The sequence below is a fragment of the Oncorhynchus mykiss genome, chromosome 25, assembly GCF_013265735.2.
Source record: "Oncorhynchus mykiss isolate Arlee chromosome 25, USDA_OmykA_1.1, whole genome shotgun sequence".
NCBI classification, from domain to species: Eukaryota; Metazoa; Chordata; class Actinopteri; order Salmoniformes; family Salmonidae; genus Oncorhynchus; species Oncorhynchus mykiss.
The window spans coordinates 38,768,672-38,783,138 of record NC_048589.1 but is presented as its reverse complement, the minus strand read 5'-3'; the positions used below and the strand labels follow the sequence as shown (position 1 = coordinate 38,783,138).

At 42.8% G+C, this 14,467-nt stretch overlaps 1 protein-coding gene across 3 annotated transcripts in view; it reads left to right on the top strand.

The window, feature by feature from the left end:
* LOC110505895 (neurexin-3a-like) overlaps positions 1-14,467 on the top strand; it is a 614,746-nt gene that overhangs the window by 465,045 nt on the left and 135,234 nt on the right. For all 3 annotated transcript variants that reach the window (XM_036963045.1, XM_036963047.1, XM_036963046.1), the window contains one exon: positions 3,515-3,696. In XM_036963045.1, coding sequence (XP_036818940.1) covers positions 3,515-3,696 — 182 coding nt within the window. The remainder of the gene's footprint in view (positions 1-3,514; positions 3,697-14,467) is intronic.

The window sequence follows — 14,467 nt, the reverse complement described above, 5'->3', positions numbered from 1 at the left end:
CACAGTAACACAACTAGAGAGGAAGAGGTAGAGCCATCTGAGTTATAGCCTCACACCACACAGTAACACACCTAGAGAGGAAGAGGTAGAGGTAGAGCCATCTGAGTTATAGCCTCACACCACACAGTAACACAACTAGAGAGGTAGAGGTAGAGGTAGAGGTAGAGGTAGAGGTAGAGGTAGAGGTCGAGCCATCTGAGTTGTAGCCTCACACACCACAGTAACACAACTAGAGAGGAAGAGGTAGAGCCATCTGAGTTATAGCCTCACACCACACAGTAACACAACTAGAGAGGAAGAGGAAGAGGTAGAGGTAGAGCCATCTGGGTTATAGCCTCACACCACACAGTAACACAACTAGAGAGGTAGAGGTAGAGCCATCTGGGTTATAGCCTCACACCACACAGTTACACAGCTAGAGAGGAAGAGGTAGAGCCATCTGAGTTATAGCCTCACACCACACAGTAACACAACTAGAGAGGTAGAGGTAGAGCCATCTTGGTTATAGCCTCACACCACACAGTAACACAGCTAGAGAGGAAGAGGTAGAGGTAGAGCCATCTGAGTTGTAGTCTCACACCACACAGTAACACAACTAGAGAGGTAGAGGTAGAGCCATCTGGGTTATAGCCTCACACCACACAGTAACACAACTAGAGAGGTAGAGGTAGAGCCATCTGAGATATAGCCTCACACCACACAGTAACACAACTAGAGAGGTAGAGGTAGAGCCATCTGAGATATAGCCTCACACCACACAGTAACACAACTAGAGAGGAAGAGGTAGAGCCATCTGAGTTGTAGCCTCACACCACACAGTAACACAACTAACGAGGAAGAGGTAGAGGTAGAGCCATCTGGGTTATAGCCTCACACCACACAGTAACACAACTAGAGAGGAAGAGGTAGAGCCATCTGAGTTATAGCCTCACACCACACAGTAACACAACTAGAGAGGTAGAGGTAGAGGTAGAGCCATCTGAGATTTAGCCTCACACCGTAACAGTAACACAACTAGAGAGGAAGAGGTAGAGCCATCTGAGTTATAGCCTCACACCGTAACAGTAACACAACTAGAGAGGAAGAGGTAGAGCCATCTGAGTTATAGCCTCACACCACACAGTAACACAACTAGAGAGGAAGAGGTAGAGCCATCTGAGTTATAGCCTCACACCACACAGTAACACAACTAGAGAGGAAGAGGTAGAGGTAGAGCCATCTGAGGTATAGCCTCACACCACACAGTAACACAACTAGAGAGGTAGAGGTAGAGCCATCTGGGTTAACCACACACACATGCCTGTATGCAGAGATTGGTAGTATATCTGTTACATGTATTTGCAATGTTTGTACTTAAATACTACGACGTATTTAGTAATGTGTGTTACTTTGGGAAGTGCAGTATTTTGTAACAAATACTTTAATTCTAAAGTACTTTCCAGAGTGACTTACAGTTAGAGCATTCAACTAAGCTTCCACAGTAAGTAGACCGTCTCTGCAACCGCTACTGAGAATGTTGTTCCTGCTACTTTGCAAATGCATTTCTGTATTTTAAAATAGTATTTACAAATTTTTTTTTTTCTAATTGCATTTTGTCATTTTTTGCCCATCCCTGCACACACACACGCACACACACACACACACGCACACACACACACGCACGCACACGCACGCACGCACACACACGCACGCACATAAGCACGCACACACACACACACACACACACACACACACACACACACACACACACACACACACACACACACACACACACACACACACACACAAAGTGCATATTTCAACATGAGCAAGCTATACTATACTATACTATATGTTCACACAAACACAAGTCATGTCTCTCTCAAAATGATTATTTAACTTCTCTAAAACGACAGTCATGGAGTCTGTCTGTGTGTTCTTCAGAGGGGTACGTCCTGCTGCGATCTTCTCAGCTATAATACATGTGAACTGGAGAATTCATTTGTCAAAATCTGTATAGCTAATCCCTTTTGGAGGGAGTTATATTTAGGTATAGGTCACAGTATTTCCCATGGAGGCTGGGATGAAGCAAATCAGATGCTGAATTACGACTTTTCTGACCCAGGTGAAAACAGCAGTTGTTCAAAAACCTCTTGTGAAACTTGGGACATGTGAGGCTTCTCTAGACGACTTACTGTAGAAAATTAAAAACAGATTTGTTTTCAAAGTCTACGGCCTACTTGGCCCCCGAAACCTGAGGAGGACATTTGAAGGCAGTGCTAGTGTTTACAGTGTTTTGCTGTATCTTGAGGAGGACAATTGAAGCCAGTGCTAGTGTTTACAGTGTTTTGCTGTATCTTGAGGAGGACATGTGATGGCAGTGATAGCAGTGATTTGATTTGATTTGATATTTAGTGTTTACAGTGTTTTGCTGTATCTTGAGGAGGACATGTGAAGTCAGTGCTAGTGTTTACAGTGTTTTGCTGTATCTTGAGGAGGACATGTGATGGCAGTGCTAGTGTTTACAGTGTTTTGCTGTATCTTGAGAAGGACATGTGAAGTCAGTGCTAGTGTTTACAGTGTTTTGCTGTATCTTGAGGAGGACATGTGATGGCAGTGCTAGTGTTTACAGTGTTTTGCTGTATCTTGAGGAGGACATGTGATGGCAGTGCTAGTGTTTACAGTGTTTTGCTGTATCTTGAGGAGGACAATTGAAGGCAGTGCTAGTGTTTACAGTGTTTTGCTGTATCTTGAGGAGGACATGTGATGGCAGTGCTAGTGTTTACAGTGTTTTGCTGTATCTTGAGGAGGACAATTGAAGGCAGTGCTAGTGTTTACAGTGTTTTGCTGTATCTTGAGGAGGACAATTGAAGGCAGTGCTAGTGTTTACAGTGTTTTGCTGTATCTTGAGGAGGACATGTGATGGCAGTGCTAGTGTTTACAGTGTTTTGCTGTATCTTGAGGAGGACAATTGAAGGCAGTGCTAGTGTTTACAGTGTTTTGCTGTATCTTGAGGAGGACATGTGATGGCAGTGCTAGTGTTTACAGTGTTTTGCTGTATCTTGAGGAGGACAATTGAAGGCAGTGCTAGTGTTTACAGTGTTTTGCTGTATCTTGAGGAGGACATGTGATGGCAGTGCTAGTGTGTGTGTGCTTGTGTGTTGTAACAAATAATATCTCTTGAGCAAACATTGTGGTAATCGTAATTTTGGTTTCTTTACACAAACACAGAACAACACAGACAAGGCAAACACACAGAATAACAACAGAACAGCAACAGAACAACAACAGAACAACAACAGAGTAACAACAGAGTAACAACAGAACAACAACAGAACAACAATAGAACAAAACACCAATAATCAACACCATATTCCAATTAAATAGTTTGGTGGGCTGCTTAACATTCTCCTACTTTTACTTTGCATTGAACCATACCCATCTGGTGTAAGTATTTCAGCTCATCTTCTCTCTCTCTTTCTCTCTCTCTCTCTCTCTCTCTCTCTCTCTCTCTCTCTATCCTATTTCTCCTCAGCTGGGACCACCTATATCTTTGGGAAAGGAGGAGGCCTCATCACGTTCAAATGGCCAGCCAACGAGAGGCCCAGCACGCGTACAGACAGGCTGACCGTGGGGTTCAGTACCTCCCTAAAGGACGGCATCCTGGTCCGGATAGACAGCGCTCCAGGTCTCGGAGACTATCTCATGCTCCACATTGTAAGTTACACTATTCTCTTGTTTTTATATATGTCCCTTTCTTTATCTGTTGTTCTGTCTCTCGTTCTGGATCTCTTTTTTATCTCTCTTATTCTGTCCTCTCTCTCTGTCATCCTCTCTCTCTGTCATCCACTCTCTCTGTCCTCCTCTCTCTCTGTCATCCTCTCTCTCTGTCCTCCTTTCTCTCTGTCCTCCTCTCTCTCTGTCATCCTCTCTCTATGTCCTCCTTTCTCTCTGTCCTCCTCTCTCTCTGTCATCCTCTCTCTCTGTCCTCCTTTCTCTCTGTCCTCCTCTCTCTCTGTCATCCTCTCTCTATGTCCTCCTTTCTCTCTGTCATCCTCTCTCTCTGTCCTCCTTTCTCTCTGTCCTCCTCTCTCTCTGTCATCCTCTCTCTATGTCCTCCTTTCTCTCTGTCATCCTCTCTCTCTGTCATCCTCTCTCTCTGTCATCCTTTCTCTGTCATCTTCTCTCTGTCATCCTCTCTCTGTCCTCCTTTCTCTCTGTCATCCTCTCTCTCTGTCATCCTCTCTCTCTCTGTCATCCTCTCTCTCTCTGTCCTCTTTCTCTGTCCTCCTCTTTCTCTGTCATCCTCTCTCTCTGTCATCTTCTCTCTCTCTGTCCTCCTCTCTCTGTCCTCCTCTCTCTCTGTCATCCTCTCTCTCTCTGTCCTCCTCTCTCTCTGTCCTCCTTTCTCTCTGTCATCCTCTCTCTCTCTCTGTCCTCCTTTCTCTCTGTCATCCTCTCTCTCTGTCCTCATTTCTCTCTGTCCTTCTATTTCTCTGTTCTCCTCTCTCTGTCCTCTTCTGTCTCTGTCCTCCTCTCTCCATGTCCTCCTCTCTCTCTGTTCTCCTCTCTCTTTGTCCTCCTCTCTCTCTGTCCTCCTCTCTTGCTGTTCTCCTCTCTATCTGTCCTCCTTTTTACCTGTCCTCCTCTCTCTCTGTCCTCCTCTCTCTCTGTCCTTCTCTTTCTCTGTCCTCCTCTTTCTCTGTCCTCCTCTTTCTCTGTCCTCCTCTTTCTTTGTTCTCATCTCTCTTTGTCCTCCTTGCTCTCTGTCTTCATTTCTCTCTGTCCTTCTCTTTCTCTGTCCTGCTCTCTCTCTCTCCTCCTCTCTCTCTGTCCTCCTCTCTCTCTGTTCTCCTCTCTCTCTGTCCTCCCCTCTCTCTCTGTCCTCCTCTCGCTCTTTGTCCCCCTCTCTCTCTCTGTCCTCCTCTCTCTGTCCTCCTCTCTCTCTGTCCACCTCTCTCTCTGTCCTCCTTCTTTTTCTCCCCAATTTCATGGTATTAAATTGTCAGTAGTTACTATCTTGTCTCATTGCTACAACTCCCGTACGGATTCGGGAGAGACAAAGGTCGAGAGCCATGCGTCTGTCTCTGTCCTCCTCTCACTCTCTCGGTTATCCTCTCTCTCTCTGCCCTCCTCTCTCAAGGGGCCTGAATACTTTCAGAATACTCTGTATATGTATGTGCAACATAGCAAAATGTTAATGTGTGTGTTTGAAGTCATTGCCAAGACATAAAGATTATTCCGGGAGAATGAGGCAGATCTAGCATGATGAGATGGGATCAGTGTTAACAGAAGGAGTGCTACCTCACACACACACACACACACACACACACACAATACAGTTCTGTATTTTTTAAATGTATTTAATCTTTATTTAAATAGGCAAGTCAGTTAAGAACGAATTCTTATGTACAATGACGGCCTACCCCGGCCAAACCCGGACGATGCTAAGCCAATTGTGTGCCGCCCTATGGTACTCCCAATCACAGCCAGATGTGATACAGCCTGCATTCGAACCAAGGACTGTAGTGACGCCTCTTGCACTGAGATGCAGTGCCTTAGACCCCTGCCCTACTCGGGAGCCACATTTTGTGTATTGTTCTCCTTGTTTAATTGATTCCCATCCAAAATCCAATTTTCCATAACTCTAACCCTAACCCTAACCCATAATCTAACCTTAACCATTAACTTAACCATAACCCATAACCCTACATCTAACCTTAACCCTAAACGTAACCGTAACCCCTAAGCCTACATCTAACCTTAACCCTTAACTTAACCATAACCCATAACCCTACATCTAACCTTAACCCTTAACCAGAACCCCAATCTCATAACACTAAAACTATACCTAGCCCTACCTCTCAACCCTAAATGTAAGCCCTAACCCTAACCTTTATTCTAACCCTAAAACAGTATTTTTCCTACACATCTAACCTTAACCATTAACTTAACCATAACCCATAACCCTACATCTAACCTTAACCCTAAACGTAACCGTAACCCCTAAGCCTACATCTAACCTTAACCCTTAACTTAACCATAACCCATAACCCTACATCTAACCTTAACCCTTAACCAGAACCCCAATCTCATAACACTAAAACTATACCTAGCCCTACCTCTCAACCCTAAATGTAAGCCCTAACCCTAACCTTTATTCTAACCCTAAAACAGTATTTTTCCTACACACATTACACACACACACACATGGATGCCTAGTTACAAATCTACACACACACGCACACAGGCTCACACATACTCACACATTCTCTCTGTTTTATCTCGCCCTATGAATAATGAAGCTGTGAATTTCCATACTGTCCTCAGTAGAATCCCTGAGAGATTGTATTGTTTTATTCTTTGTAGCTTTTGGCCCTCAGATATACTCATCAACTGTCAGAATCCATAGTGCTGCCTTTCTGTCTTCCTGCCTTTCTGTCTTCCTGCCGTTCTGTCTTCCTGCCGTTCTGTCTTCCTGCCTTTCTGTCTTCCTGACTTTCTGTCTTCCTGCCTTTCTGTCTTCCTGCCGTTCTGTCTTCCTGCCTTTCTGTCTTCCTGCCTTTCTGTCTTCCTGCCTTTCTGTCTTCCTGCCTTTCTACCGTTCCGTCTTCCTGTCTTCCTGCCTTTCTGTCTTCCTGCCTTCCTGCCTTTCTGTCTTCCTGCCTTTCTGTCTTCCTGCCCTTCTGTCTTCCTGCCCTTCTGTCTTCCTGCCTTCCTGCCGTTCTGTCTTCCTGCCTTTTTGTCTTCCTGCCCTTCTGTCTTCCTGCCTTCCTGCCGTTCTGTCTTCCTGTCTTCCTGTCTTCCTGCCGTTCTGTCTTCCTGCCGTTCTGTCTTCCTGTCGTTCTGTCTTCCTACCGTTCTGCCTTCCTGTCGTTCTGTCTTCCTGCCCTTCTGTCTTCCTGCCGTTCTGTCTTCCTGCCTTCCTGCCTTTCTGTCTTCCTGCCCTTTAGTCTTCCTGCCGTTCTGTCTTCCTGCCGTTCTGTCTTCCTGTCTTCCTGCCTTTCTGTCTTCCTGCCTTTCTGTCTTCCTGCCGTTCTGTCTTCCTGCCCTTTTGTCTTCCTGCCCTTCTGTCTTCCTGCCTTCCTGCCGTTCTGTCTTCCTGTCTTCCTGTCTTCCTGCCGTTCTGTCTTCCTGCCGTTCTGTCTTCCTGCCGTTCTGTCTTCCTACCGTTCTGCCTTCCTGTCGTTCTGTCTTCCTGCCCTTCTGTCTTCCTGCCGTTCTGTCTTCCTGCCTTCCTGCCTTTCTGTCTTCCTGCCCTTCTGTCTTCCTGCCGTTCTGCCTTCCTGCCGTTCTGTCTTCCTGCCTTTCTACCGTTGTCTTTCTACCGTTCTGCCTTTATGTGGAGTACTAGTATGTACTGTATAGTTGGGTTGTCTGTTAGAGAGCTTCCCTAAGGGTATTCAAATCTCTCTCTCTCTCTCTCGCTCTATAGATATGTTCAATTTCATGTCAAGGGCTTTATTGGCTTGGGAAACATGCCAGAGCAAGTGATAATAAACAAAAGTGAAATAAACAACAAAAAAATTAACAGTAAACACTCCAAAGGAATAATGACATTTCCAACGTCATATTATGTGCAAATAGTTAAGGACAAGAAGGAAAATAAATACAGTTAGATAAAGGTTGTATTTACTATGGTGTTGTCGCTCCACTGGTTTTCCTTTTCTTGTGGCAACAGGTCACACATCTTGCTGCTGTGACGGCACACTGTGGTATTACACCCAATAGATAGGGGAGTTTATCAAGATTGGATTCGTTTTGAAATTCCTTGTGTGTCTGTGTAATCTGAGGGAAATATGTGTCTCTAATATGATCATACATTTGGCAGGAGGTTAGGAAGTGCAGCTCAGTTTCCACCTCATTTTGTGGGCAGTGTGCACATAGCCTGTCTTCTCTTGAGAGCCATGTCTGCCTACGGCGGCTTTTCTCAATAGTTAGGATATGCTCACTGAGTCTGTACATAGTCAAAGCTTTCCTTAAGTTTGGGTCAGTCACAGTGGTAATGGATGTAATGGACAAACGCAAAATTGTCCAAATTGGTGAAGTGAAACGAAGAAAATCCTAGTGTACGGCGCCAGAAGGGAGGGCTGCCGTCCTGTCGGCTCTTAATTAACCAACCTACTATTTTGTTTGTTTTTTAGCGTTGTTTGTAACTAGTTTTTTTACATAATTGCTGCTGCTGCCATCTCTTATGACCAAAATACCTTCTGGACATCAGAACTGGGATTACTCAACTCAAATTGGATGAGGAGTTCTTCTTCAATGAGTCCGACGTGAGGGATATATTACAGACACCCGACCAGCCCCAGATCCCCTGGAAAAGGAAACGTAGGTTTCACGGATAGAGATCAGGATGCCTTGTGAGGATCAGGTGACAAGTGGCTAATCTGCCCTTGCCTTCTGTTCTGCTAGCTAACATTCAATCCCTGGAAAATAATTGGTATGAAATCAAATCAAATCAAATGTATTTATATAGCCCTTCTTACATAAGCTGATATATCAAAGTGCTGTAAAGAAACCCAGCCTAAAACCCCAAAAAGCTAGCAGGTGTAGAAGCATGGTGGCTAGGAAAACTCCCTAGAAAGGCCAAAACCTGATGATGTTCAAATGTTCATAAATCTCCAGCATGGTCAAATAATAATAATCACAGTAGTTGTCGAGGGTGCAACAAGTCAGTAAATGTCAGTTGGCTTTTCATAGACGATCATCGAGAGTATCTCTACCGCTCCTGCTGTCTCTAGAGAGTTGAAAACAGCAGGTCTGGGACAGGTAGCAATTCCGGTGAATAAGTCAGGCAGAACAGGCAGGTAGCATGTCCGGTAACCGCAGGCAGAACAGTTGAAACTGGAGCAGCAGCACAGCCAGGTGGACTGGGGAGAGCAAGGAGTCATCATGCCATGTAGTCCTGAGACATGGTCCTAGGGCTCAGGTCCTCCTAGAGAGAGAAAGAAAGAAAGAAAGAAAGAGAGACAGAGAGAATTAGAGAGAGCATACTTAAATTCACACATGACACCGGATAAGACAGGAGAAAAAACCCAGATATAACAGACTGACACTAGCCCCCCGACACATACTGTAAACTACTGCAGCATAAATACTGTAGGCTGAGATAGGAGGGGTCAGGAGACACTGTGGCCCCACCCGAAATGAAAGTACGTACAGTGCCTTGCAAAAGTATTCATCCCCATTGGTGTTTTTCCTATTTTGATGCATTACAAACTGTCATTTAAATGTATGTATGTATTTCATGTAATGGACATACACAAAATAGTCCAAATTGGTGAAAAAATAGATATTTTCTTTTAGAAATTAAAAAAAAAAATATATATATATATATTTAAAAAAAAAAAAAATACATAGAAGTGGTGTATTTGTATTCCCCCCCTTTGCTTTGAAGCCCGTAAGTAAGATTTGGTGCAATTACCTTCAGAAGTCAATTAGTTAAATAAAGTCCACCTGTGTGTCACATGATCTGTCACATGAGCTCAGTATATATCCAGATCTCAGTATATATCCAGAGTCTACAACACCACGAAGCAAGGGACACCACCAAGCAAGCGACACCATGAAGACCAAGGAGCTCTCCAAACAGGTCAGGGACAAAGTTGTGGAGAAGTACCGATCAGGGTTCGGTTAAAAAAAGTATTCAAAACTTTGAACCTTCCACAGAGCACCATTAAATCCATTAGTAAAAAAATGTATACAATATGGCACCACAACAAACCTGCCAAGAGAGGGCCGCCCACCAAAACTCACGGACCAGGCAAGGAGGGCATTAATCAGAGAGGCAACAAAGATACCAAAGATAACCCTGAAGGAGCTGCAAAGCTCCACAGCGGTGATTGGAGTAGCTGGCCATAGGACCACTTTAAGCTGTACACTCCACAGAGCTGAGCTCTACGGAAGAGTGGCCAGGGTTAACAAAAAGGCTTGTGGGAGACTCCCCAAACGTATGGAAGAAGGTACTCTTTTCAGATGAGGCTAAAATGTAGCTTTATGTCCATCAAGGAAAATGCTGTCTGTCGCACACCCAACACCTCTCCTCACCCCGAGAACATTATCCCCACAGTGAAGCATGGTAGTGGCAGCATCATGCTGTGTGGGATGCTTTTCATTGGCAGGGACTGGGAAACTGGTCAGAATTGAAGGAATAATGGATGGTGCTAAATACAAGAAAATTCTTGAGGGAAACCTGTTTCAGTCTTTCTGAGATTTGAGACTGGGATGGAGGTTCACTTTCCAGCAAAAGAATGACCCGAAGTATACTGCTAAAGCAACACTCGAGTGGTTTAACCTCACCAGGATGTCCCACCTGGCCAACATCCAGTGAAATTGCAGAACGTCAAATTCAAATACAGAAATACTCATTCTAAAAATTCAGAAAACATACAAGTATTTTACATAGGTTTAAAGATTAACTTCTTGTGAATCCAACCACTGTGTCAGATTCAAAAAATGCTTTACGGCGAAAGCATACCTTACGATTATTTGCGAACATCGCCCAGCAGACAAATCATTACAAACAGTAACCAGCCAAGTAGAAGAGTTACACAAGTCAGAAATAGAGATAAAATTAATCACTTACCTTTGATGATCTTCATATGGTTGCACTCAGAAGACATTAATTTACTCAATAAATGTTGTTTTGCTCGATAAAGTCTCTCTTTATATCCAAAAACCTCTGTTTTGTTCGCGCCTTTTCTTCAGTAATCCACAGGCTCAAACACAGTCACAACAGGCGGAGAAAAAAATCCAAACTGTATCCGTAAAGTTCATAGAAACATGTCAAACGATGTTTATATTCAATCCTCAGGTTGTTTTTAGCCTAAATAATCTATAATATTTCAACCGGACAATAACATCATCAATATAAGAGGGAAACAAGAAAGGCACTCTCTCGGTCGCGCGCATGAAAAAGCTCTGTGACACTGCAGGGTCCACTCATTCAGACTGCTCTTACTCCCTCATTTTTCAGAATACAAGCCTGAAACCAGTTCTAAAGACTTTTGAAATCTAGTGGAAGGCATAGGAACTGCAATTTGAGTCCAAAGTCAATGGACACTGTAATGGCATTGAATAGAAAAATCCTATTTCCTGAATGCATTTTCTCAGGTTTTCGCCTGCCAAATCAGTTGTGTTATACTCACAAACACTATTCTAACAGTTTTGGAAACTTTAGATTGTTTTCTATCCAAATGTACCAATTATATGCATATCCTATCTTCTGGGCCTGTGTAGCATGCAGTTTACTATGGCACGCTCTTCATCCAAAATTCCGAATGCTGCCCCCGACCCTAGAGAAGTTAAGGGGAAACATTGAAATGTCTTGGAATGGCCTAGTCAAAGCACAGACCAAAGCCCAATACAATTGAGAATCTGTGGTAAGATTGCTGTACACCCATCCAACTTGAAGGAGCTGTAGCAGCTTTGCCATGAAAAATGGGCGATAATCCCAGTGGCTAGATGTGCCTAGTTTATAGAGACATACCTCAAGAGACTTGCAGCTGTAATTGGTGAAAAGCGTGGCTCTACAAAGATTTGATCTTGGGGGGTGAATGGTTATGGACGCTCAAGTTTAAAAACATCGTATTTCTTGTTTGTTTCACAATAAAAAGTATTTTGCATCTTCAAAGTCATAGGCATGTTGTGTAAATCAAATGATACAAAAATCTATTTTAATTCCAGATTGTAAGGCAACAAAATAGGAAAATTCCAAGGGGGTGAATACTTTCGCAAGCCAATACTGTACATTGATTTTCTAATGTCGCATGCTTTTCCCCCAACACCACTTTCCATCAATTTGCATAAAAGATCCTCATCCCAAATTGAGTCAAATGCTTTTTTGAAATCAACAAAGTATGAGGAAACTTTGCCTTTGTTTTGGTTTTGTTTGTTTCTCAATTAGGGTGTCCAGGATTAATATGTGGTCTGTCGTACGGTAATTTATTATTAAGCCAATTTGACATTTGATCAGTGTACGAGTCTGCTGTTAATGATAATTCAGAGGATTTTCCTGAAGTTGCTGTTGACTCGTATCCCATGTCATTAGGGTCAAATTTGTCTCCACTGTTGTGCATTGGGGTGATCAGTCCTTGGTTCCCAATATTGGGGAACATGCCAGAGCTAAAGATCCTATTTAAAGAGTTTTACTATTGGAATTTGTGTTCTGTATACTTTATCATTTCATTTAGGATACCATCAACACCACAGGCCTTTATTGGGTTGGAGGATTTGTATTTTGTTCTGTAGTTCATTCAATGTAATTGGAGAATCCAGTGGGTTCTCGTAGTCTTTAGTAGTTGATTCTAAGATTTGTATTCGATCATGTACAGTAAAACGTTTGTACACCCCTACTCATTCAAGGGTGTTTCTTTATATTCACAATGGAAAAAAATATGAAAAAAAAACTTTTCTACATTGTAGAATAATAGTGAAGACGTCAAAACTATGAAATAACACATATGGAATCATGTAGTAAGCAAAAAAGTGTTCAACAAATCAAAATATAGCCTGCATTACCTTGATACCAGCTTCACCTGGAATGCTTTTCCAGCAGTCTTGAAGGAGTTCCCACATATGCTGAGCACTTGTTAGATGCTTTTCCTACACTCTGCAGTCCAACTCATCCCAAACCATCTCAATTGGGTTGAGGTCGGGCGATTGTGGAGGCCAGGTCAACTGATGCAGCACCCCATCACTCTCCTTCTTGGTCAAATAGCCCTTAAACTGCCTGGAGATGTGTTGGGTCATTATCCTGTTGAAAAAATAATTATAGTCCCACTAAATGCAAACCAGGTGGGATGGCGTATCACTGCAGAATGATGTGGTAGCCATGCTGGTTATGTGTGCCTTGAATTCTAAATAAATCGCAGACATTGTCACCAAAAGACAGATTTACACCGGTCTAATTTCCATTGCTCGTGTTTCTTGGCCGAAGCAAGTCTCTTCTTATTATTGGTGTCCTTTTACCTCTTACTCCCACCCGACACGCAGACGTCCCATCTAGACACCTGGAAATGCAAATGCGCTACGCTAAATGCTAAATGTACTCGTTAAAACTCAAACATTCATTAAAACACACATGCAGGGTATTGAATTAAAGCTACACTCGTTGTGAATCTAGCCAACTAGTCAGATTTTTAAAATGCTTTTCGGCGAAAGCATGAGAAGCTATTATCTGATAGCATGCAACACCCCAAAATACCTGAAGGCGTCGTAAACAAAAGAATTAGCGTAGCCGGCGCTACACAAATAGCAGAAATAAATTATAAAACATTCATTACCTTTGACGAGCTTCTTTGTTGGCACTCCTATATGCCCCATAAACATCACTATTGGGTCTTTTTTTTCGATTAAATCGGTCCATATATACCCAAAATATCCATCTATGGAAACTGTGTGACTCAGAAAAAAACACTGTTTCAAAACGCAGCGTCATTTTTTTTTTATAAAAAAAGTTGACGATAAACTTTCACAAAACACTTCGAAATACTTTTGTAATCCAACTTTAGATATTAGTAAACGTTAATAATCTATCAAATTGAACACGGGGCGATGTGTATTCAATAGCTCCACGTCTTCCCATCATGTTCCGGAAATCTCTCTTCCAAAACGTCCTGTCGGAGACCGGATGGAATGGAATCTCTCTCCTTTGTTTGACCAAGAAATAACTCCCAGGAAATTGACAAGACTGGCGACATCGTGTGGAAGCTGTAGGAATTGCAATCTCTGCCCCATTTAATTTGTCCCTTAAACAATACATGCAAGTGGCGCATGGATATTTTTTCCAGTTTTCAGTGACCAGTTTTTCTTGCGCTTTTCGATGAAACACACGCTCTGTTATAGTCACAGCCGTGATTTAACCAGTTTTAGAAACGTGAGAGTGTTTTCTATCCACACATACTAATCATATGCATATACTATATTCCTGGCATGAGTAGCAGGACGCTGAAATGTTGCGCGATTTTTAACAGAATGTTCGAAAAAGTAGGGGGTCGACTTAAGAGGTTTAATTAATTAATAGTGTTTTCTTTGAAGCAATTGCATGATTCATGCAGTCTCCTCTGAACAGTTGATGTTAGATGTGTGTGTTACTTGAACTCTGTGTCTTTCTTTGGGCTAGAATTTCTGAGGCTGGTAACTCCAATGAACTTATCCTCTGCAGCAGAGGTAACTCTGCGTCTTCCTTTCCTGTGGGGGTCCTCATGAGGGCCAGTTTCATCATAGCTTTTGATTGTTATTACGACTGCACTTGAAGAAACTTTCAAAGTTCTTGAAATTTTCCAGATTGACTGACCTTCATTTCTTAAAGTAATGATGGACTGTCATTGCTCTTTGCTTATTTGAGCTGTTTTTGCCATAATATGACCTTGGTCTTTTTCCTAAATAGGGCTATCTTCTGTATACCACCCCTCCTTTGTCTCTCTCTCATCTCTCTCTCTCTCTCTGTCTCTCTCTTTCTCTTTCTAAATAAAATATGACATGA